Source organism: Periplaneta americana, chromosome 14, assembly GCF_040183065.1.
Source record: "Periplaneta americana isolate PAMFEO1 chromosome 14, P.americana_PAMFEO1_priV1, whole genome shotgun sequence".
Lineage (NCBI taxonomy): Eukaryota > Metazoa > Arthropoda > Insecta > Blattodea > Blattidae > Periplaneta > Periplaneta americana.
Genome location: NC_091130.1, coordinates 69788268 through 69815922, shown reverse-complemented (window position 1 = coordinate 69815922; position 27655 = coordinate 69788268). Strand labels below are relative to the sequence as shown.

Below are 27655 nucleotides of genomic sequence, written 5' to 3'. Positions count from 1 at the left end.
CATAAATTGTTAATGAATGTTTTAACGTCAACTGTGCTATAATGTTAACGGATTTCCAGGTGTTAGACTGACGGGGATACAATTTATGTATTGGCAACACTGCCCAATTTAAAAAAAAAAACTAGATATAGGTTAGGTCTATATTTACGTGTATGTACATCACATTTGCTGTCGTAACGGATATGGTGTGTAAAATCTTATTAGTTGGCACAGGACTAACTAGTGCAGTGACTGGCTTTATTTTACGCAAAACGTTTTCCAAGGGTATATATTTGGTCGCCTGGGATAAAGCTAAAACTGCTGGCGGTAGACTAATTACAGATGCAAGTCCTACTGATCCAAACTGTATAGCAGACCTTGGTGCTCAATACATCACATCATCGCAAGACAATTTTACAGAACACAGTGTTGTATATGAGTCACTGATTGGTGCAAAGTTACTGGAACCATTGTGTAGCAAGATAGATGGAATGAGAGACTTGCCACCTGATACAAAACAATTTGTGGCAACTCGTGGAATGAGTGCTTTGGTGAAACATTTTCTTTTCGATGTTGCGGATGAAATACATTTTGAACATGAAGTAATAGCACTTAATGTGGAGGATAGAAGCTGGCTTGTTGAAACAAAATCTGGAGTTAGAGGAACATTTGACATAGTTATCCTAACAATCCCAATACCACAAGTTCTTCAACTTATAGGTTTTATTCAAGAAGTTATAAGTAAAAATGAAAAGATTGAGCACAATCTGAAAGCAGTAGACTTTACCTCAAGATATGCATTGTGTTTATTTTTTAATTACAGTGTTGAATTCAGTACAGGTTGGGACTCCAAATATATTTACGATGATGAGATTTTTCGTTATATTTCTATCGAAAATCAGAAAAGAAATGAGCAAAACTGTCCTTCAGCAGTAGTATTCCACACATCTGTACATTATGGTGCCAAGAATTGCAATAGAAATCTAAGGGATGTTGAACATGAACTTACATGCCGTGCAAAAAATTTATTTCCGGATTGGCCCACTCCAGCATATGTCATGTGCAAAAAATGGGAATATTCACAAGTCAAGACTCCATATTCAGGACAACCAGGGTGCATTATACTAGAAGAACAGCCACTACTTATTGCTGGAGGAGATAGTTTTACATCATCACATTTTGATGGCTGCATTATATCTGCAGTAACATTAACTAACAAAGTAATTCCTACAGTCATGCAGTACACTTAAAAAAACATTATGAATGAATGAATGAGAATAGCCTATAACATGAGGCTGAAGAAGATGAATATTTGCATCTGAAACAATAATTTTACCAACTTTTGTAGTATTCACTTAACATTGGCTCCTTTTTTGGAGGGGAAAGAGCTTTTTAGACTGGACAATATAGTAGGGCCTATATGGTGCAATTATGTGACATAAGATTTACACAACGCTGAATGTTCACCTGTTACAACATAGGACATAACATTGACAATGACCATAACCAATATTCGAATCTCTCTCCCCCATGCAATATTGAACTGTGGATCTACGCTGTTGTATGTACAGTCCTAGAAACAATAAAATAAGTCAATGTTGCCAATATAAAAACTAATGAACAAAATAACTAAAAGTAACTAGTTAAAAAACAACTATCTCAAATTAAATTTAAAACTTAAAATTCTTAACACTAATTACACAATATAAACACACCCTCACTGTGGGTTATCAACACGCAAGGACCATGCAGTTCTGATGGCTCCCAAGCCGAAATTAGTGAACTAAGGTAGTTTTAAACCTAGTTCAAATTAACACGTGAAAGTAATATATACATATTTTATTCCTAAATTAAATATAGCATTAGTAGCCTAAGAATTTAAAGTAAATTTATCAGTTCTAGAAAGGAATAACTCGGAACTAGACCTTGTGTCGTGTACACTCCCTACATCTACATGTTGAGGTCACAGCTGTGGGTCGCACGTCTCTTGGATCCTCCAATGTTCACTATGAGTGTGCCATCTAGTGTCCAAACGTTGTTCAGTGTGAACTTAATAATTGCCTTCTTCATGATGTTATGTCCCATTACCGTCAAGTCTTCCCTTAGGGTGATATACGAATTCTTAATTACAAGAAATAATCTTTAATAAGATAAATTATAAATTAAGAACCTTTTTATGCCATGAAATTTACTAGTCCTAATGAAATGATAAGATTGAGTCATTTCCAAATAACAAGTGACTATTGACAGTATAACTACATAATACAATTTGAGAAAATTAGTACAGATAAAAATAGTTGATATATTGTAGGCATTGTCAGATACAGGCATTTTAGTAATTGAATTAAGAACCCTGAACTGCAATAAAAATGTTATGCCATTATTTTCATAACCTGTAAAATAGTAGCTTGTAAGTCTAAACATGAAATACCCATGTTTATTCACAGTGATAGATGATAATATCTTCTGTGTTGTGTCACGTAATGAATTCACCAATTTGTCCACTTTTTCCGGCCATTTTTAGTACGTTCCCTTGTTTAGCATAAACAGAAACTTTAAATTGTTCAGTACCAGTACCACAAACTGTTGTAACTTATCCTGGATATTTGATGCCACTGTAGATAACACCACACCAATCTCTTACCAGCAATTGAATTATACTCTTGTCGATACTGCAGTCTACCTCCTTTGTTGAGGACTGTTTTGTTTCACTTAGTAACAAAACATGCTATGATCACCTATTTTTCCAAGGACAGCTACCTTAAAGATGCACGTTGTTTTCCACTAATTGGTATAATGTTTTGAAATAACTTTTTGTCTTCAGAAACAGTAATGTCATCATACACAAAATGGCATTTAACATTGATATCAGATTCTTGTATGTTGTTAAAAACGTCTTTCTAGTTCTTGACTGCACTTTTTCCACTTACAATATTTTGCCAGACGTACCTGAGTATATTGCTCCAGTATGATCATGTCTTCATCATTCCGAATTCCTTGAATCATTAGTCATCATTTGACATTGTTGCCACCTCATGCATCCGTTTTTAAAGTGTGCAGCAGCAATATCAGACCATACAATCACTTTCACAAGTATCAGCTTTACTGAAAGCTTTTGCTTCAGGCGTGGTATGCCTTGGGGTATTAGACATAACAGCATAATACTGAATGTGCAATTCATTAGAATCCTTTTTTTTTCTGTAGTGCAGGATTGTAGTATTAGAAACTGAAGAAACTGCAACAGCAATTCGACGAGTTGACATTAGACTACTTTATTCTTTGCAAAATTAGTCTGCTTTATAATTCAGATCATTTCTCTGCTTTTGTAATTTCTTTGTCTGTCTCAGTATGTTGAACAGATGTTCACTTTTTTTACCTTAACTTTGAAAAAGGAGAATGTATTTTTCTTTCAAAACATCCCAATGTTCCTCCACCAATTTTCCTTCAGCCTGCTGATCCATTTTTATAAGTGATCTTGATTTGATTCCATCTGCAAGTAGTGATCTGAGATGGAGTGAAATCATGTTTCTTTCTAAACTCATGTCACAAATTTCATGCTTTAAATTTGTCAAAAGTAGAGATAAATTTTCGTAGTATACACAATAGCACACCACATGTTTTGGCTAACCAACTGAACCCACTCAGGACACAAAAAAAGCAAAACTTGGGTAGTTTTATTAGGTCACAGCTACCATATACTATTCTTCACAAAATAGATATGTTACTTTAAGAGTAACTGATGCATTTCTTCATATTGTTGCAGCCAGGTAATTGTCGAGACATGGTGTGTTTCTAATAAAATTCTACGACCTTGTTCAATTTCATTAATAGATTTCGAATGTTGAGGTCCTGAATGATTTCCTCTTCCTCTCGTTGGAGAGAAAAGTTCTATAATCATTCTGTTACGTTTACTTGGACTTTCAGGATGGGCATCTGAAACTTTTCTCTTTCTGAAGACTCATCCACATATGAGCTGCTCGTTTTTTCTTTCATCTATATCCTATGGTTACTTTCAATAGTTCTTATAACCTTTCTCATATGAATAATATATTTATCCCTTTTATTGTTTTTTTTCTCTTCCAATTGGTTTCTTCTGCTCATTTTCCTTTCCGTAGCAGAGGGAGGTGTCACTGCCCTTTAACCTATAACATATAAGTATAAAAATATCAATATGAAAGTTGGCATTAAAATGCATGCTGAGGTGAAAGGAATTTTAAATATTAAATATTTCTAAATAAAGCTTTCCTTATTTTTCTTCTTTTTTGGATACATATCAACAATTTTGTGATGCTATAGACTTATTACAATCAATGTGAACCTTCTACAAAATGTACTAGAATATACCTACAGGTTTATTGTAAATTAGAGTAGGCTACACAGTTCTGTAATGACTTTGGTTTTCATGGAAATAAATGGTGAATTTATATGAGTGTTCATTTCTTTTTATGGTATGGTAGGCATAATTGAGAACACAATTTCGAACTATTTATGGAAATATAAAGAGTATTATTATGCAACCAGTGTTCCACTTTGAGATGTACAGATTATGACGAAAAAATATATAACAATATCGATGATGTTCACGTGAAACAGCTTATCCCACAAAAGAACAATTTTTCAGAAACAGCTATCATTAAATTTTAACACATAATTTTTAATTACTTTATATGAAGGAATGTAAACATACTAATTGTAAAAAAAACAAAACAAAACAAATCTTCACGTTTTGTAATTAAATTTTAAGTCATTTGCATTAATTACAGCAAAAAAGTCGCATTTAAAAATTAGAGTTAAGCCCTCTTACCTAAACACCATCGATATAGTTAATGAGAAAGTAGTTTTTTATTACGTCATATTTTCGTGGAATCATCAAGTATTCTTCGAATAATCAAGAAGAAAGATTACTCCACTTCTCTCGAAAGTTTTGTGGAATGCTTTTCTAACTGCATTATTCATATATTAATGCTAATATATTTAATTACAAGGGATTTTAAGCTATGTACTGTGTATCTATAATAATTTATATTGTTATAATATTCAAGCCAGAGTTGGGTAAGTTACTTTTTAAAAGTAACACAGTTACAGTTACTGTACAAAAAAAAAGTAAACGAGTTATAGTTACAGCTACCAGTGTTACAGTTAGTTACTTTTATATAAAATTAACCTACATTAAAAATTAAAATTATGTCTTTTCCCTACAATTTATCTAATTTCATACAAATAATGGATGCCTATCAACTAGGGTTACCATGAGAAGAAATTCTATAGGAGGACATGGAATCTAAAATAAGAGGGCATTGCTGAAAAAAGGAGGACTTTTTAAAAATTGGTATGAACAAAATTAAAGATAAACACCTTAGTTATTTTTCTCACCAGTTGCTAGATCAGTATTACATCTATACCCTACTTATTGGTGGAGCCCACTTTGTACACAAGAGCCTGAAGAGACAAACTTCTATCTTGTAACAAATAACTATGGAATTGTTCACAGGACATGTCCTTGAAATTATATGATGATACCTCTGACTGTCTCCATTAGCATGTGATTTCGTTCTTTTGTCCATTGAGCGATATTAAGGAAAATACTCTCTAAACACTTTCATTGTGACTTAGGATAAATAAATAGAATTGACGTTTTTAAGTTCTGAGGAAGTTTCAGTGCTCGCAGAACTATTGGAACTGAAAAATTTGCACCATTCTTTATCTAAAGTTAAATCTATGTCCAAATTAACTTGACTGGTATATCTTTGTATATTGCAGAATAAAATTGATAAAATAGCTTAGAATCATGAATAGTGACATTTTTAGAGTGTAAGAATTCAATGCATGTCAATAGATTATCATATTTTGTTTTTTTTTTTTTTTATGTGCTCCAGCTTCAACCATTGAAAACAGTTAAATTCTTTCATAGGTTTTCACCATTTGTTTAGATATTCTATGCACAATATTGCACATTAATCAATATTCATATCAATTCCAGTTGAAATGCGAAATGCCGGACATTTCAAATTTTTTTTTAAATGGCTGCCAGACAGGATAAAATGATTGAAAAAGAGGACATGTCCTCCTTGTGCCAGATAGATGGTAACCCTACTATCAACTAGGTATGCGAAAAATGAACTTTAATAAATTGACAATTTGTCAGTGAGCAGTTATTCCAATGAAGCTCCTATAACAAAATAATGTGGTTGAAAAATGAATCAATAAATCCAGGGTCTAGTAATACCAATATAAAGAGTACTATACTAAAGTAGTATGTATGTCTGTTTTTTTTTTTTTTTAGTTTGTATTTACATTTGTATCTATTTTATCTTTTTTTTTTTTCATGTTATCTCCAATTTTACGTTCTAAGCAAATATTTGTATTGTCTATTGTAATTGGGGCTTTGCCCTGTTATAAACATAAATAAATCAATCCACACCAGGCTAGTACCTTTTGGCTTTACTCCATACATCAGTAGTAGTTGCTACAACATCTACCTTCTTAAGCTCATCTTGGACTTCCAATTTCATTCTTTCAAAATCTTTATTTAATCTTTCGCTCACAGTTTTTCTTGATATAACTGACAATGAATCTGGCAAACCTAGACAAACAAGTTTTAGACATGATGGTTCCTCAACTATGCAGAATGGCTGAGCAGTATCCATGACTGCTTTATCAAACATGCTTTGTGTCACACATGAAGTTGAAGATTTGCATCAAGAATCGAGAGTGGCTTGTTCTGAAGTTGAGCCTCTAATTGATATTATCTGTACATTTTCTTTTGATACCTTGTATTTTCTTTTCCTCAATTTTTCTTTTCATACTGTGGATGTTTGCACTGAAGGAAAAAGAAAATTACATATACTATACCTGGATTATACAGGTAGTTATTTCCCAGTCAGAAGAATGGCACATGTTCTCACTCTCTTGATTTAAATAAATAAAAACTTCATAAGCAAATATCTCAAATCTAATATATACCATGTCCCTAAATGATTATCGTGGTTTCAGGTGGTTGGTAGGACTTTACAAACAAAAGTGGATGTAATGAAAGAAGAGCTGTGAAAGTTTAGTGTAGTATGTTTGCTGCATTTGTTTCGCATCTTTGTTGCACCACAGCATCAGATTTACAAAATTGCGACTCCCATGCATCAGCTTTTTTCTGTGTTGCAATTTGCGAAGTGTGATTCTCTAGTTTCTGCATAGGGAGCTTTCTGATGGCAATTTAGAGTTGATCTTCCTCCAGTAGCGGCCCGCAGTTTCAAAGGTTGGCAGTTCTGCATGAAAAATAGTGTATTTAGCAAACACATGCTGTTTATTGCATCTAAATCGGATAAAGCCTGTAATTATAGTGCCTTCTCAAAGTTGACTGTGCACCCAAAATTGTACTCCAACTATCCATGCGCCCTACCCACTCCATGCGCTACACTTCTCCCACCCGGCACAACTAAGTCACCTAGTGGATATATGCCCCACATGTTGATACCTGAATGAACAACCATCAGGAACTTTCTATCATTCGAACGCTTTTAACTCCTACCGAATTTCGTTACGCCAACTTGTTTAGCCTACACCCGTACTGGCAGACGGAATTATAAGACATTGAGCTGGGAATTCTCTGTGCAATTTCTCTTTTAATTTAGAAAAGGGTTGGTCGTTTAGGTTTTCATTTCATTCATTTTAAAATAAAATATTTCCTTAGACACACTGACTAATCACATCACACCACCCACAATGCTTAACACACTGGAACTGTAATGATATACAGTAAATCCAGAATCCTATGTGTTCTCCTAACGCAGGTCATAAAGAGATGAGGGTGTTGGCAGTACTTTTGTATATTCGGAGAGAGCTGCTTCGGTTGCAGCTCTAATGCAGTCTTATGGGACGGTGAAGAAAACCAGTTTTCTGCTGCCGACTACCCTACGTTGAGCTCCAGGAACTGCCAATCACAGATCCGAAAAGTACACTACAGATAAAATTCTCGAGCAGTTCAAGGCTCCTACAGACAGTAAAATCTCGAATCGAAGGAGAATGAATTGGAAATATAAATGGAACAGTGAACTAGATTACATAAAAGCACATTTTACATTTTAAATTTTGCAAGTCCATGTAAATGGCGGTTCTGCAGCTCTGCAGTTCTTATTGTAGAGTCGCCCCTGTCTTCCCCCATCCGATAACATTCGTCTATGGTATAGACAGTTTGAAATGACTCAATGCATCTGTAAAGGGAAGAGTTCAGGATGTCCACATGTGCTCAACAAAGGAGTCAAGAATGTCAGAGCAGCTTTCGTACATAATACACAATCGCCCTACCTCACATCAAGTGATTTCTTTCTGTGGGGGGTATATAAAAGGATCATATGTACCTGCTAACTTGGCAGAATTGAGAAGAAGGATTGTTGCTGCTGTTAGTCACCATGTCTGGGTGATAGACTATCGGCTGGATGTCTGCTGTGTGACAAATGGTGCTCACATTGAATACTTAAAAGGTACATTACGAAAACTCGTACAGCTGCTCTTTACTCCCGTGTAACATTTGTTCTTATACAATATATTGCAAGCAAAGGAATTGAACAACTTTGAAATCCCGAAAATCATTTACGGACACTCTGTATATATATAAAATATTTGAACTCAAACCACTATATTATATTATTAATAAACACACTATGTAATGTGACTACATACTTACATTACTGCAAGTATCACATTTACGCAGACGACTTACAACTCTACATACACTCACGACTAGACGAAATTGATACAACTATTGGCAAAATTAATCATGACTTGAATCAAGTTTCTTCAGGGGCGAAAAAGTTCGGACTTAGGTTAAATGCTAGTAAGTCACAAGCTATAATAATTGGACATAAGAGACACTGAACACAATGAACAACAGACATATCCAAATTATTACAGTAAATAATGCCACTATTCCATACCATTCCGTCGTCAGAAACCTCGGCATTTTCTTGGACGAAAATTTAAATTGGGAATGCCAAATAAAGGAAATATCCAAGAGAGTGTGCTATACCATGCATTCTCTTGACCCATTCAGAAACTTCCTCCCGCCAGAATTAAAACAGACTTTAGTGCAAACCCTCGTACTACCACTGTTTGACTATTGCGACGTAATACTTACAGACTTGACAACTGACCTTTCAAACAAGCTGCAACGTGTGCACAATGTGTGTGTCAGATTCATCAGTAATGCTCACAAATTTGACCACATTACACCCTCGTTCAAATCTTTATCCTGGCTGCAACTTAGTAACCATAGAACACTTCATTCGCTCTCTCTTCTGTTTCGAGTTCTCCACACTTCTACTCCAAATTATCTTCATTCCCGGTTTAACTATTTATCCTCCAGTCACAATCTAAACACCAGGTCACAGGAGAGCCAAATCCTAGCAATTCCTGCCCATAGAACATCCCACTATTCATCCTCTTTTACTGTCTCAGTCCCCCGTGAATGGAATTCTCTACCTCAGAAGATTAGGGGCTGCCAGACAATAACCACTTTCAAGAAAAGGCTAAACGATTTCTTACGGGCGCAGTCAAATTGAAGTTATACTTGTGATCGAGCTTAATAATTTAATTTAATTTAGGTATGACTATCATTACTATTATTATTATTATTATTATTATTATTATTATTACATAATTATTTTATTGGTGTTGTGAAGATGAAAAGAATTGTCATTGTATTATATTAATTATGTATTATATTGTCTTGTATTGTAGTATTGTATTGCTTTGAATTGTATTGTATTAATTATGTTATATTCATAGCATTGTAGTAATTTTCTATCATACTGGTTGAGTGGAAGAGAAGGCCGAATGGCCTTAACTCTGCCAGTTAAAATAAACCATTATTATTATTATTATTATTATTATTATTATTATTATTATTATTATAAATGACAATGTCTAATCTGTATATGTTTCTTTAAGTCTGCTGTGGAACTTCGACTGCTTTGCATCCTTTTTCCACCAATGCACAGTTTACAACGAAACAAATCATTTTCCCCATTCGTATTGAAAAATTCAAATACATCGGCATGAGCTGGTCAGCATATAATCTTCTCTGCTTCCTTTTCCATGTCTGAAGAAAAATTATTGAAGTGAATGTAATATCAAAAATCGGATGTTATTCTTGAGTCATGTGTCTGCGGTAATATACTCATTGTTGCGTATAACATTTCCAAATAAAAAGAATGTACATAAACTATAATTGAGGAGTGACTGTAGTATTCATAAGAAGTTTATTTCTAACAATTCGAAGGAAAATTTTTGGATTTGCACAATTATTTTAATGTATTTTATAGCAGACATATTGTTACATCGCTAATGACGTGAGCAAAACAAGGATGCAGAACACAAGTGAGCGATATGTGGGAGGGGGAGCTCAGATGGTAGCAACAGAGAGAGAGAGAGCATACGAGAACAGAACATGTTAAAATGTGCGTAATTTAAAATGTGATGCAGAAAGAGAAGCACACATTTATTAATGTATTATTGTATTGCTACCCACGATAACTAGAGAATTGAAAAAAAAAAGTAAATACCAACTCTGGTTCAAGTGTTGGAATAGTTATAACTGTGTACATAGTATGTATATTAAAACAATCGTGGATAAAAGGTATTGCAGAAAAAGGTAAAATAAAAGCTTTTACTTTAAACACTTGATTTCTTCATTTATACACCTTTGTATTTAGGTATGTACCTCTTTACAATATTAATTATATTTATCCATTCCTAAAACATAACTGAATATTTTTTATATCACTTTTAAAATCAGTTGAATATAATGCATCTAGCTGTCACATACATGGAAAGCTCTCAAGTATGAAAGAAGGTCCCAAACACACCATATATATACACATACATTCACACACAAAATTATCATTCGTTTGCCCATATTAACAGCATCATATAATAATTATAATAAAAATATACATGACAAATTTCACACAACACAGCTGGTGGAGGGAAAAGAAACTTAAATAGATTCCTGTATAGAAAGTCGGTAATTGCATAATATTACTATCATGCTGAAAGCAGCCATCAGGCAGCCTTCAATCTAGGCAAAAGGTGACTACATTTTATAGAATCTTGCATAATATTTCACTTTTCATTGACGAGTAAGGTTTATCCATAACAAGAGGTCTACTTACACTGTTTCAATAACTGCAAATATTAAGCATTAATACTAGGGTTACTCATAAAATCTTCACATTTTAAGTCTGATTGTAGAAGTAATTTTATTTGTATGTGCGCAGCTTTGTGCTTTCAGTGTACATTAATCTAACATCTGGGATATTATATTTCACGCGACATTATCTACCGTTTACATTATACCATATATATAAAATGAAACAATGTAACCTATAAAACTTGTTAAAATTATTGAATTCTAACTGTATAAATTAAAAATTTTATCTGAAAATAAATTACCAAATTGCATTAGGTAGACTACAATAAGAAACATAGATTATAATTTGGTGTACCTTCCGTTTGAAATAACTGTAACTAATTATTAGGAAACAGGCTATTACGAAATAAAAGATTATTGTTTATTTAACAACGCCTGCAACTGTAGAGTTATATCAGCATATATATATAATTTTTAGCAATAATTACCTTAAAGGTAATAAGAAATTATGTATATAATTTTAATAACAACAGAAACGGTACCGGTAATCGAAATGAAATATTAAGAACAGGTAAATATGAATGCTTGTATACAGTACAATCTGGAAAATGTGTTTATTGATCACGAAATAAACTTTTGTAGCATTACAGATTTTCTGTATTTTGAATAATACGTTTGGGAGGAGTGAAAAAGCCTATGAATTTATTCTATGCATTAACATATCGCAACAGCTAATTTAGAGAATTTGAACATACATAACACTGCATAGGTATATAAACAACAATGAGGTGACAAACTACTTACTGATCTGAGGGATCAGTCAGAAGCTCTGCCATTCTGATAGAGACAGTAAAAAAAATATACATTTTTTTCAGTCTGTAACTATTTCGTCTTCACTGGACAATAGCAGAGAGTTCATGTTGTAATGGTATTTCATTTAGTTCGCAGTAAATTAATATTATGCTTTACATATTAAACTACAAACCAGTTCAAAAACATATATGTAATGAGACTGTTTATATAATTACACATGCAATCGCCTTTTACCTAGATTGTTGTCACACATTATTTTGAGACAATAGCAATTCAAATTATGTAAAATAAAACCTGTTTTATAAAATTACAACAAACCTAAATAATTATCTTCCCTTGCATATCAGTTGAATTTGACATCTGCTAAGCAAGCACAGTTTTTTCACAGTCACAGATGTATCGATATCCTAGAACATCACTCTCAGTTCGTTTCAGTCACACATGAATGAGGAAGCCTTGATCAATATTACAGTAGTTTAATACTTTCATCGACAAAATTTATTGTATATTAGAGATAAACGTCCATCAAATGAAACATGCACATAAATGAACATCTCACATAAACTCTTCTTACTATGTACAAATATGGAAAGGAAAAAGGCTTAAAATGCAATGGGCATCTTTTATGTATAAGTACTCCTGTTATATGATCACATACGACAACCTTGTTACACTGACTCCAAAACTTAAGCTTAAAAAATTGACAACATGAAGAGAACAGGTAAGCTTACAAGAAGCCAATAAACTCCCGTAAGTTTACCTTCTTTGAAAACTGACCATAAGACAAGAGTCTAATATGGATAGAAATTGATACATTTTACAATTTAGGAACTAACTGGGGTGATGGCAATTCTTCATCCACACACGCGGTATTTAGGAATGGAATTTATACATTGCACCTAAATGGACAATAGGCTATATGTGAATATATTCCACAATGAATATAATATTAGCAAACCACCGAATGACTTTATTCATGGTTATAAAATATGTTAATATTGTGTCTGAACAATATTATGTATCTGGTGAGACAAGAGCACAATATACTGTATAACTGAAACAGAGGAAAGAGTCTTAATAAAATTGTTTAACTTATTTTGAATTTAGTAATTCGCAACTAAATACTCTGATATCACACTACATAAATCTGAATGTTAACACAGTATTGCGCTACTTTAATTTTGAACACCATGTCATATAATACACTATGTAATGGAGTAATTTTACAATGAGTCAAAGTACTGTTTTGAAGTCATAGCAAGTACATAGCAACTTTATATAAAGAGTAAAACTTCTATCTCATATTATATTAATGAAAAAGCTACAGAGAGAGAGAATGGAGCTGCTGCATTATGACTGAAGTCATAGCATGTCTTTTGCAAATTCAGGAGAACCTAATAATTTATATCCCTCCCATAGGAACAAGGTATGTCCTTGCTTATGCCATCTTCACATTACTAAGGAAAAATACTACTGGTGGAGATCATAATCAGCACAGACATAATCATTTTTAAAATGAAGATGGTATTAAAAAAGATGACAAAAAGAAAGTTCGTTGTCAATATTTCATTGATAAGGAACAAAGTTTCTGAATAAGTATTTTATTTTATTTCCCTATGGACCAGAGGATTTTAGAAACAATGTAGAGGCGATACAGGTGCAAACTTCAGGTCTTCTCTAATTCTAACCATGGAGGAGGGCCAGGAGAAGAGACAGAAAATGTTGAGTTCATGGACTTACTGAAAAATATTCTGGGCTGCGAAAAAGTTATTGATGATAATGTTTGAGAATGGATGGGACAGAATAATACTACTGTGAAAAATGAGTGAAGGTGAAGTAAAGATGGGTGTTGATGTTAGTGTTTACAGAGCAAGAATAGGTGGTTTCAATATAAGAAAGAAGACAAGATCACAGTATTGGAAAGAAGTTGAGATGGGCAATAGGAGAGTTGTAATAATATTGTTAGTAATTAGAGTAATTGAAAAGTACCGAGTAAACGTGGTTAACAGCTGGTGCCACCAAAAGTGTGTAATGAGCAATTTTCCTAAATGCTGAAAAAGAGTATAGGGGATCACTAATAAATAAAGAAATTTTGCAGATAATGATTTAAAGAAATTAAATGATTGGATGATATATAAAGTAGGCCTACATATAATTTTATGGCTATAAACATTCATATATTCAATATAAACGAATATTAAATATTTCAAAATATGTCTTAATTAAATGTATTATTACACATCTTAATCTTCTGTCCAATATACATCTAAAAATAAATAGTTCAAACATAAAAGCTACTTTTAGATTCTCACATCTTAAAAATTCTATCATATAAAAGGCTTGGTAAAGTATATAAAATACAATTCCTGTCACAAATTAGATTAACCATTTCAAATAAACAATTACAAAAATATGATTTATATTACGCAAACAATAACAAAATTAAGCTTAAGTGATTTTTTTCTTGGCAAGTGCTATGAATTTATATTTTGAGAAACATGCTTTCAGAAGTATTTTAGAAAGCAATCCACAATGCGTTTTTTTTTCTACTCATATAAATAAAGCCAATCTCAAGTAATCATATTTTATTATGTGAAATACCTTCACTTCTTTACCTGCATGATTAATTTTTACTACTGATATGTCTATAATAACAACTTACTTTGCTCAAACATTTTTTAAATGGGTATCCTGTTTTAAAGGATGCAATCATATATGAACTCCGAATTGTTTTCTACTAATTAATGTTGATATTCGTAATGAAATGCAACAAATCTTAATATGTTGTGGTTTAAAAATAATAACAATAATTACTATTATTATCATTATAACACAAAAACTGTTAACATGAGAATGACAAGGTAAACGAAGGTAATCTAAGAAAACTCGTACTGAAAAGCTTTGATAATCACAAAATTAATATCTTAATTGAACTGTGGTAAGCTGTAACCATATGACAGCTATGGTACACGTATGTCAGAAAAATCTGCTAGGTGCAATACCTTCTACAATAAACAAGCCTTCACTAATGTTAACAAAACTGAATCATCAGTTTCAGTGTCTGCCACACTACACCAAGTAGTAATGGTTTGTAGTTTTGAGATTATCTTAAAGCATGGGATTCTATCAGCATTTAATAATATAAGAATGAAAGTGGTGTATATTTTAGTGAAATTCAAGTCACTCATAAGGCAATATTTTTATATCAAAGTCATCTAATCTCTAAAAACTTAATTAGAAGACTTAAATTTTATTGCAGACAACATTGCTTCAAGCTATTAACTAGTTTAAAATATTTTTTTTATTCACCGGCATTCATCCACTAAGAATAAACATATCAAGTTTAAGTTTTACGAACAAAAATGCAATAATTCATTTTAATAACACCATTACCATTAGTCTCTCAGACAATAGGCTGGCTGCCCTTTTAGGGCAGCATTCTTGTTAGTATGATATTTTCGCTCACAATATGATCAAAGATGATATTCAAAACAATACTATATGAAAGGCAATGACAAATCAGGAAAAGGGGGGGGGGGGCGGGATGGCAGCCATCTTTTGGGTCCCCTTGCCCCTTCCTCTATCATGCAGACTAATAACTAATTAAGTATATAAAAAAGAATGAGTATGGTATGTGTGCGCGATTGCAGACCTTTCCTCTTCATGCTTTGTGGGGACTACCAAGCTATTATAACACAACTGATCAGACCATTTTCAATAGTACTTAAGACAGTTTGTATTATAAAAGAGTCATAACATTAAATTAACCAACAATTACGAATTATGTTTGCACAACAGGGCATTCTGAACTATAAATAATTGGTATTCATGCATTATCATTTTGAAGTACATAAAATTTCAATCTTATATCTCGGTACTGGATTGCACAAATTTTTTAATTATATTTTACTATATTTACTTGTAAGCCCACATTTTTTGCCAAATTTTCCATTAAAAGAGAGTGTGGCCTATACACGAGACACTGTAAGGAGAATAAACCAGTGAAGCGGTACACTGCCTTGCTGAGGTAGCAGAAGAGTTCAGCCCACTGCAATGTTATATGAGTCAGGATGGTGGCTATTTCTTTTGCTTAATGGATATTTCATCTTCACTTCTAAATTACTGGTATATTATGCCATAAACCTCAATACTACATTTTAAAACAGTAAAGTCTGAATTCCACACAAGAAGATCTTTTGATGCTTTAGTAATCGGAGGTGTATTGATGAACTTCGAATTCTTATAACATATGATATTTAAAGCACCCATTTCTTGGTGGTAAAGCATGTAGGTATCCCAATATTGAACATGAACTGTATAATTACATTCGATGGAGATAAGAAGAGTATGCATGTAAGGACTGTCAAAGTACGCATGAACAATCATTGTATTAACTGTTATTTGGCATGGAAATTTTTAAACACCTAGTTCAAGAGTATGGTACCTTCACTTTCTTTTTTATAAAATTACCTTTAAAATTAAGGTGGGGCCTATACAAGAGTAAATGAATCGCCCCATGCAGAAAGGGCTTCAGTCCATTAGACCTAGTTTTGAGAAAACTAAAATAAAATTCTGTACACTATATTCCTTTCTGCAAAGAACTCTGAGCCCGACACTTCAGTTTCTATCTTTCCAAGCATTGGACTGAATACCTTTCTGCACAGACCGATGGAGCCACCCATAAAGATATGATTTCCATCGATATCTCGTTTTTTTTTTTTTTTTTTTTTCAAAATTTGTGACTGAAGCCCTTTCTGCATGGGGCGATTTAAATATGGTATTAAAAACATTTGAATGATCCACGACTTCTCTGCCAAGTTTAATCAGAATGTTATACTCCTGTGTTACATATAAAATCACTCATTTTCTCATAAATTCCTTTTTTTTAATATATAAAAGTGCATACAACTTCTTATGAATTTTTCAATTTAGTAATTGTTTTTAAGGCTGGACATGGAATGGGACCTTGCACTTGGCTTGCTTTGGACCATTATGATACCCTAAATATACGATGATTGTCAATCTGGCAGGTATAGTCCGGATCAGCTTACTTCATATCCCAAGGGTGAAACCTATTTTTCCCCTATTACTACATATGCTAGTAGATTATAGTGATTTTCTAGCTCTCAGGATGAATTTTCTTTTACTAACTTCATTTCGAATTTTGAATACTTACAGATAGTACAACTGGCAGTTATTTTCTAACTGTTATGTTCGCAGCAATGATTTCAGTTTACAGTAAAGCAAACTGATGAAAATGCAAATAAGTAAATACATTTTTAGGTTAGGTCTCATGAATCGTAAACTCTTTACTCAAACCAATAAATTTCATGTTGCCTAACAAAATAAATTGTAATATTAGATCATACTAATCCTAATTACCAACATAATATGCTGAAGTCCAGGAGGAAAATATACTATTTCATAAGTAAATTATTGAACCATTTAGGAAACACCTCGCAACATAAAGATGAGATGTGGTAAAGAAGTAAGACATTGTTATTGTTAACACTATATTATTATTATTATTATTATTATTATTATTATTTCAGTATGTAGCATTGTGATGTTATCCTCTTTGGTGATATCTGGTATTAGTTGGCAACACTGAAGAGACGACCAAATTAGACTTTTAGGAATTACTCTTAAGTGATCCTCACTATAGTTCAAGTGACATTCGTGAATCCAATGCTGACCGGTAGGCCATCTTGACTCAGTCTTGATAGAGCCAGGTCCCATCTGCAGACGAGTAGCCTAATAAGCCCCAGACCCTGAAGTCTCAAGTCCTTTCTATATAAGCATCAGACACTCCTACTCTCAAGACTTCAGCCCAGCCAATTTTTATATCGCAGATGATAAATGAAATAAGGGAAAGTGGAGAATGTTGATAGAATGAGAGAAAGAACTAAGGGTGTCTCGAGGAAAAACCCTCTCGAAAATTTGCTTTGTCTACCACAAATTCCATTACGACCTGGCAGGAGAGTGAACCTGGGCTACCTGGATGGAAGACCATGCACTAGCACTTTAGCCACTGACACGGCTGGTGAAGAGAAGAGGTCTGAACTCACGCACCTCAGGTCCAATGATAACCACTAGAACATAGAGGAAGACTAACTAGACTGAAAAAATTCTGTGACAAAGCTGCTTGTCTCCTACTATTTTTATAGACTCTACAAACTGACTGAAGCATGTCTGAACCTTGCCAGTCCCTGAATATAGTCTCATTCTTAGGCCAACAACATACTGCATTGGACATTCAATCTCGGACAGGATGGTTTTGTCTTGGACCATTCAATGTGACGATGATTACACACATTGTTATGAGGCTGTCCCAGGACATTCGTCTGATGCAGTATGCTGCAGTCTCATAACAATGTGTGTAATCATCACATTGAATGGTCAGAGACAAAACCATCTGTCTGAGACAGAATGTCCGATTTATGTTGCCGCCTTAATATCACACTTGCAACAAATAATAAATACTGAATGAGACCAGTGAAAATTTCAGACTTTTTCCCAGAGGGAGTTGGGAAAAGAAACAATGGAAAGGATTGAGTAGAGTTATAAAGTATTTTTTATGGTAATGCTGTGCACTTCAATTTAGGCATCATCACCATCATCATCATTTCTTTACTAAGAGTAATCATTTGATTACGGAGGGAGGGTGTTGGTGCATGATATTTGAAATTAAAAACTCAGTAAAGCGATAATATGTACAATTTACGAGTATGTTAATATTCAGTTTCTAAAGCAGAGAGATTCTTATCTGTAGAAAATAACAATACTGTTTCCACTGATAAATATATGATTGAAAACGGATTCATTAATTTACAAGATAAAAGTACTTGTAAAATATTTTAAAATCTCTTGGGTTGGAGGAGGGAAAATTTCAGACTCTGAGGAGGAAGGGGCGAAAATTGCTCCATTTTTACACTATCACTAAAAAAAAAAAAAGTAACACTGCAGATAATAAACAAAATTGTTACAATTCATCTGTGCACAGCTGTTCTTGAATGATGTTTTTTTTATCTCTCCACGATAATGTTTTGTGCTCTCTGCTATGGTTCAAAAGCCATGGCATTCTTGGTTACAAATGCAGCAAATCCAGATTCTATTCCAAGCATGAAAATGGTCCTGAGTACTGGGTTTGCATTTTTTGTCTTGCATTTGTCCTGTGTTCTCTTGAACACAAGCTTTCAGCCACAATACTGAGGGAAAACATGCCAATCCTTGAAAAAAAATGATTACGATTTGTAAAATAATATTTTTTTGAGTGTTTGCATGGTTACTGTTCCATTCCAAGCATCTCCCTCTAGGAGCATCGCACAATAACCACAAATCTTTTTGCTGCCATGGCATTGCCCTCAGTGCACCATGATGCAATGTACATAGCATCACATGATGATGATGATGATGATGATGATGATGATGATTAAGAATGGGTTAATGATGGAATGTAGGTAAGGGAAACAGGAGTAACCCGCAAGAACCTACCAACAAATGATGTACTGGTCCAACACAAATTCCAATTGAACCCCCAAGGAGTCGAACCCAGATTACTAGCATGGAAAGCAATGTTCTACCCATCTGGCCGAAGTGTTCCGTTGTTCCAAATACGAATTCGAACCTTTCTTGTGACAATCCTAACTCCACAATGAAAATTGCAAGAAAATAAAGTTATGCATCATTTTCTACAAATGTTACTTCTCCAAAATAAAAAGTATTGCCTTCCACTTTATACAGACCTGGCTGAAGATACCTTCAATACAATGTAAGAAGTAAATTTTCGGGGAAAAAAAAATCTAATTTCAATATAATGGAAAAAAAATTTAATATATGATATATTTCTAACTTCAAATCCCTAATTTTTAGTTATAGAACAAAACTAACACTGAGCAATGTTTACAGACCTGTCTATGATGTTCAATGTAGTCATGAAAATATATATAATTTAGAAGTTCCAATTACAATACAAGTATGACTCTACAAACAACAATCCTTCCCAGCTTTAGCTTTCCATTTATAATACAAAATTATGTTCACATTAGCTATATCTAATAATCTTATGCAATATGTACACAACTATTAGACCTCGGTCTGGAAGAAGGGAACTAAATACTAAGCCATAACAGACACAAAGCATGTAAGAATCCTTGTAACATAATCAACAGAAGAAGTATAAATACTGCAAAATCGTAAGTTAAAATTCATATGCTATGACTTCAAAACATTTAATCATTTATGTTTATATTTATAACCAAAATGTGTGTAATCTGGGAAATATCTTTGGAATGAATATTCCTTCTCTAAAATATGTCACTATCACAAACAATAATTAAAAAAAAATGTACTAGATTGAATTATCTCCCATAATGATAATTTAAAAAAATACTTGTGTTAAACTGAAATAGTCATACTTTCACCTTATCAGTATACAGATCTCAGTATAATGGACACTGTCATATAAATATTTTTGGGCAACACCTGGCAAAAAAAATATACAGTTCATTATATGTAATATACACTTCCAATGCACTTTATTTAACAAGGACAAAATAGCGCTTAGGGTCAGTGATGCAGATTTATTAAATAATTAACTAAACAAAATAAATAATGTAATCTAGTTGCTAAACATTCTACAAATTCAAGGACATTTTAATTGTATTAGTTAGCCTATGTACATGTATTTGACTAATTGAGAAAAATTAACAATGACTAGTATTATGTTAATCACGGTTAATTTTAATTACTGTGTATCAAAAGATAAATAATACCAAATTTGGTAATGCGTTTTCTAAAATTTATTTACATTGGATTATACATTTTGTGTTCTGTGCTCTTAAAGCAGTTCGTAATATTAGTATCTTCTAAAGTCTCTAAAAAAAGAAATAGTCTTTATCTTCAGTCAGAATGTAACTTCAAATGATGCATTAATGAATGCTGTCTATTTATTGAAAAGATAAGCTTCACAATACTCTTTAGTTGCAGTTCAGATCATTTGTAAAATCCTACTGCAGTAATGTTTTCGTTTTTACTAAAATTAAGTTAGTTTTTCTTTTTTTTTACGAAGCTTATTTCAATTACGGCATGTGCAATCTCTATTCCGAATTTGAAGTTTACAATGCAGTAATAATGGCTCTGTTGGTTTACTGCATCACTGATCTTCTATCACTTTGAAACAAATTACAAAACTCACGATTTACTTTCTATGTTCACATTCGTTTCGTAAGTATTTAAAAAAAGTAAGTTCAAGAAAAGTGATATGGATGTTTACCCTAACACTACAGTCATTGATTCGAGTTCAGTTTATTTTAATTGGAAGAATATAAAACTACAAGAAGTGAAATGTAACAGGCAGTAATCAGTGTAACACTGTAACAGGAGGTCAATCGTTTAGGTGTCACAAAATTTTCGTTTCCTACCTTTTAGTAAAACGTAACATTGATATTAAAGTGTTTTCTTACCAGCCTGGTACAAGATTGTATACAGTACTGAGAAATTAAAAATATTCAAGAATATAACAATGAATATAGAAACCACTCTAAAGACGTTTTCCACAGGACCAGCTTTCACAATCTTCTAAAAGGCATATAAAAATCATATATCAGGAACTTCAATTGCACTACTACAATTATGCCTACGAAAAAGTAAATGCAATTTGTGTCACATATCTCCACATTGTCGTTTTTTATTAGCATGTATTTCTCCTTCCTCTGTACAGCACCAAAAATGCACTTTGTAAAAAAAAATATATATTTTTTGAATTAATGAGAGATACTAAAAGATTTGACTCTGCTTTAACTCTCATAAAATTCTGATGTATTTATCTTCACGTCTTAAACTAATTTTTTACCGTCACTCCTATTTTATTCTAATTCCATTGCACACAGGGCACTATGGTAGAATTGATATCATAATATCCACAAATAAATACGGTAAACAATTAAATTTTTCCTCAATGACCAATATTCATACCTTAACAAAATCAAGCACTCATCAAATTTTAATAACACATTTAAGAGGAAGAATGTAACAGTGGCAAAAGTTTATTAACAGTTTACCAGTGGCAGGCCACCTAAAATTTCAGCACATATGGTTCCATTTAAATTTAAAGCTTTCATTTGGATTCAATATACAGAAAAAAAAAAAAATCACATTTTTTTATGAGAAATTAGGAAATTTAATTTTTACTTGTTAACACTACAATAAAATAAGCAATGCTTCAAAATAATTATAAGGCTGAATCATAAGAAATGTTTAACAAGACATTTGTGCTTCAATACTATTAACCCATGGTAATATGAATGCCAAGAAGACTCTAAATTCAAATTTCTCGAAAGAAAGTGAGAAAATAGTCAAAGAAGTTGCTCCTGACACGCAACTTAATTTGTCAGATAGTTTTTTTCTTTTGCAGCTAAGATGTGATTACATTTTGTATGTGCATTATGATTTATTTCGAAAATCTATCTAGTCTCATTATCTTGTTTACAATTATTTTCAGTGTGGTTAAATTTTGCATGGTGTTACAAACGTAACCTCAGTACAATAAAATATTACCAGGGATGTCACCATGAAAAATCAATAAAGCTCTCACTTAATGCATAATGGATATTTGTCAAAAATATTTCAATTTTGTCTTGCAGTTAATATATTTTTACAAGATAACTATGAACCTTAGAATGTATGATTCAGTGTTTATACCATACATCTCCATGCCCCATCTTTACCATAAAGATAAAAATAAGTAGGTCAAATTTTTTAAACAGTTGCCGCTAGTTTGCCAGAGATAAATTTTACAGTTATTTCCTAGAAATCTGACTTCATATCTACCACTATTTTCTCTCTACATATAAATAAATAATCGAAGATACAATAAAGTCATCCAAAGTTAATTACTGTAAGAAACAAAATAATAGCAACAGTCAGCAATAATGAATAACAAAAGAGCATGTCTTCTTAATTTTCATAACAATTGAATTAAAATCTCGCATAACGTAAAAAGTTTGTATTATTAAAATTTTGTCCTTTTATGACCATATTTATCAATCACATTAACTTCATATTTCACGGCACTGTTCCCAAACATTTTCTTAAAATTATATTTATAGAACATAATAGGTTATAAAGCTTTAAAACAAATTCTTCAGGGCAGAAAAGAAGTTTACTAATTTCTGCATCAAGAAGGGTCAGACGTAAAAAGTATATTTATGATATAAAAATGTACTGCAAATAAAAATTATACTACATTCATATTTACCAATATTTCAATGGACCATATATTTATGCATACTGCAGAAATAGATATAAAAAACAGAATTACTCGTAAGGCCCTGGTAAAGCTAGTACTCTGCTGTCTTAATTGTTAAGTATATTTTTACAAAGTGAAGTGCATGTAGTAGGAAACAGTCAGGGTAGGAAATTAATCAGAAAAGAGATTCATACTGTTAATGAGATTAATTTCGTGTCCACTCAGTAATAACTGTCACAAAATGAAGAATTAAACACACAGTTGTACAAGATGACCTAGAAAAATAACTATTCTTTAAAGTAAACCACCTAGTCTTAATGGACAAATGTGAAGTAACACTTCTGTTGATATATATTAACTCACATAAGGTCACTGTAACAAAGACGATCCTAGAGACAACAGAATTACTGCTATGACTGGGTTGTTGAATGTGTATTTTATTGATATGAAGCCATGACTAGTTTGATATTAATGGGCTGCAAGAACTAATACATCATCTATGGCTGAAAACATATAGGATGCCCTAAAATTAATGAACAATAGTTTCAAGTAACTTTAAACAAAATACTGTTTAAAATGCAAGTAATTTCAATGTGACTGAAGTAAATTCTTCCTGAAACTAGAATACATCTAATGCCCAAAGCTTTTAGTTGAAGATTAAGACTACAATGACAATAATGATGATGGCGGATGAAATTCTGATGACAATGTTCACTTAATTTTCATGTTAATTTTTTAACTGCAAATCTGTGAAAAAATAAATAAAAAAGTGGGGGCAGCACTACGAAAAATCGCTGAACATAATTTGCATATGTGACAGCACTAAGAAAAATTGCTGAACATCATTTGCACACGTAAGTTACAGAAATTTAAATGAATTCATTTCAAATTTAGTGAGAAATAATGTATTACTAGAAGACCAATTTAGTAACTGAATATAATAGGCATAAACTGTTACTTCGATATGATACAGCAACCCATCTTATGTTGACTTTGAAATTATATTCCATTACTGAAAATTTTTTTTCACATTTCCCCTGCTCTGTATGCTTCCATTAATAGAGCTCCTTAAGATATTAGATTCCAAACTTAAGTTTCCTGTCATTCTATCTTTATTTAAAAAATACTGCTGTCATATCCAAAATAATATAATTATCATAAATTGGCCAAAGCATAATATTGTATCATAATTTAAATGTCAGTAGTTTCAGTTCTCTCTTTTGAAACAATATATACCAGTCACAGTTAATTTTAATATTTTCTTTTGTCTGATCATTTTTCTTTATGTAATCCAATGCATCCCACTTCACATCTATATCATGTCTGTGTACCCTGATAAGATGACAATGGAGATAGTTGTATCCTTAAAAAAGAATGTCAAAAGAAAACTTTCGGTTAATTTAAATTAACATTTTATTTCTTTTTTATATTAAACGATTTACTTTAGCTTTTTTTTTATGACAAAGAAAAATCAGAGTATTTACCAAATAAAAAAAAAAAAGTAACAAAATATACATAGAAAAATATTTCATGCATTTTTCATTCTGAAGGATAATATTTAAGGTGTACAAGTTAAACTTATTTTATCAAACTCAACTTACACGTGTGAATATTCAGTGCGCATTGCACAGAAAAAAAAAAAAATGTGCATTTAAGATTCACATCCCAACAGCAAAGCTTTTGTGTAAATAAAATCGGTCATAAAGGTTATAATTTTGTGCAATAGTGATACTGCCCTTGTTTTAGTTTCAAGTTTAGTTAATTTTCATCAGGTATTTGTAAAGTAATGAATTATTGATATATATTTCACTTAATTCTCAAATTAAAGTCCTCATTAAATAAACACGTTGTTTAATCTGTGCAATTAATACCTAATCGAATATCACTATCTTGCATAAAATAATCCTATATGATTAATAAGCATTTACTGAAGCTTTATTCTAATTGACCAATTGCCACAAAATTATGTAGACATCCTATAGCACCATGCTTTTTCAAGATCTATTCTTGCATCATTACGCTGTGGGACAATCCAGTGAAGGATTAGGAACGAGAGTCAGACAACTGCCAAACATTAAAAAGTTGGAAGACAACACTAAACCATCATACCTCTTTTTCTGTAGAGAAATACTAGTGAATAAATTAAGTTAAACTATTTCATCATTATTCTATAAAATTTCTCGTAACGAAGCTCCTTCATTGAGTTTAAATTCTATTATATTCGTATTTACTCTTCAGTATGTTTTCTGAGTCTCGTTTCGAACTTCCACCAATTTAACTTTATTATAATCTGGCCTGCCACTCATGTGACTTCAAAGAGAATGTTATATTCCAAATCCACTAATATGCGAATGCCATTGAATATATTTTATGTTGCCTAGTATTTTACCGAATTTAAGTCCTCCTTAATATAAATGAACCCAGTGCACGTTTGAACATTGTACTAATAATGCGAGGGCAACATGGCGGTTGGGGGAGAAGACTGGCAAACCTTAACACTGGTAGACATTACAAACTTTCGTCGCTTTCGTCTCTCATTGAAACAAATTCTGCACCTTCCTGAGATGATTCATGTTGCGGGGCCGAACTGCCTTCACTGGGATAATCTTCACCTGCCAAAAAAACAAACCAAATAACTGTTTTTATTAGTGTACCATTAGTTGAATGGCTCAGTGATTTCCTTCTGTTGCTTGTCAGAAACAAACATGGGAAGCAATTTGTATTATTATTATTCAGCACTATATTCATTAAGTATTTTATTTTAGTAGGTTATTTTACGATACTTTATCAACATCATAGGTTATTTAGCATCTGAATAAGATGAAGGTGATAATGTTGGTGAAATGAGACCAGAGTCCAGCACTGAAAGTTACCCAGCATTTGCTACTATTAGGTTGAGGGAAAACCCCGGAAAACAACCTCAATCAGGTAACTTGCACCGACCGGGAATCGAACCCGGCCACCTGGTTTTGCGGCCAGACAATGTGTAAAATACAAATTTCTTGAAGAGTAAATGATTTGGCAACACTGCTGCCTCGCTGTCAAGTGTTAATGGAGTAGACCAGCGTTTCTCAAACTATGGTCCACGGACCACCTGTGGTCCTCGAGGTCTGCCCTTGTGGTCCTTCAGAAAGGACAGAAGAAAAAATAAAATTGAAACGAATTGCGTATCACACTATAGTTTAAAATCTCTGAGTTTGAAAATGATCCATGTCAATTGCCTTTCACTTTTCTCTCAGTACCTACTGACATTTTATTAAATTTATTACCCTACTCATCTACCGACTTCCCACTCTACTCTCAGCAACAAAAGAGGAATTTAAAGCATTATGAACGTGGTGTTTTTCGCCATCTTTTCCCTGCACATCAGTTGACATGTGGTTAAGTACACTGGCATATCTTTCAGATGTATTCTCAAAACTAATCAGACTAAATCTCTGTCTACAAGGTAGTTCTTTGACTGTTCTCAATGTGCATGAGAAAATAAAGGGGTTCGAGAGAAAACTTGGTTTGTGGGTCAATTATGTAAAACGGAGTATTTGTCCACCATTTCCAGCTCTAGAATCTTTTTTGGTTGAAAAGTATTTCGTTATTGGAAAAGAATTATGCAGTGACATACTAAGTTCGCATTTTGAAACTCTGAGGTCACAATTTGAAACTTATTTTCCAAGCAAATATGATGAATTTTCATGGGTTCGTGATCCCTTTCATTGCGATATTGAAACTAACAAACTTTCATTGAGTGAAAGAGAACAGTTAATTGAACTCTCAAATGACATTGGACTTAAAATGAAATTCCAAGCGGAAGGTATGGTTAATTTGTGGACCTCGTCACAAGTGAAAAGAGAATATAGTGTACTGTACAATGGTGCTTCATAGATTATAATTCAGTTTGCTTCTATGTATCTGTGTGAGGAAAGGGTTTTCATCACTAACTCTAATAAAAACAAAGTACCAAGATCAACTCAATGTATGTGACGATCTCCGACTTAAGCTTCCAGCATACATCCAAATATATAACAATAAAATTGTACAAGAATCAGCAGGCTCATCCATCTCATTAATGTGAGTAGCCTACCAACATTTATTTATTTTGTTTAGTTAATAAGTTAAAGATTATCCAAACTCTAATAGCCTTGAATTATTAAAAAAACAAAAATGAATTTTCTTCTAATAACATGAACTTAATTAGTTAATAATATAAAATTAATTGAATTAAATTAATTTTAATTAATTAATTCTGTTTTAAAATACAAGTATACTGGTATTAAAATATGCTACAAAAATGATAAATTTTCTTTTGAAGGGAACAAGAGTAAGGTGGTCCACGGAACTGTTCAGACTTAAAAAAGTTGTCCCCACTTTTAAAAAGTTTGAGAAACGCTAGAGTAGACTATGTGATCTGCACTCCCTTCCCACGTCTACACATAGCTGCATGCCTGTTTGTCTGCTAATTCCTATCCTTTGTGAGAACC

At 32.6% G+C, this 27655-nt stretch overlaps 2 protein-coding genes across 3 annotated transcripts in view; one reads left to right on the top strand and one right to left on the bottom strand.

The window, feature by feature from the left end:
• The first annotated feature begins 62 nt into the window (after nt 1–62).
• Nucleotides 63–3206, top strand: LOC138713429 (renalase-like). Its single transcript, XM_069845523.1, has one exon. The coding sequence runs from the start codon at nt 153–155 to the stop codon at nt 1227–1229; it is 1077 nt and encodes a 358-aa protein (XP_069701624.1). The 5' UTR covers nt 63–152; the 3' UTR covers nt 1230–3206.
• Nucleotides 3207–16827: 13621 nt separating this feature from the next.
• Cdc27 (cell division cycle protein 27) overlaps nt 16828–27655 on the bottom strand; it is an 83386-nt gene continuing 72558 nt past the window's right edge. For both annotated transcript variants that reach the window (XM_069845520.1, XM_069845521.1), the window contains exon 15: nt 16828–25792. In XM_069845520.1, coding sequence (XP_069701621.1) covers nt 25689–25792 — 104 coding nt within the window. In that variant the 3' untranslated portion in view covers nt 16828–25688. The remainder of the gene's footprint in view (nt 25793–27655) is intronic.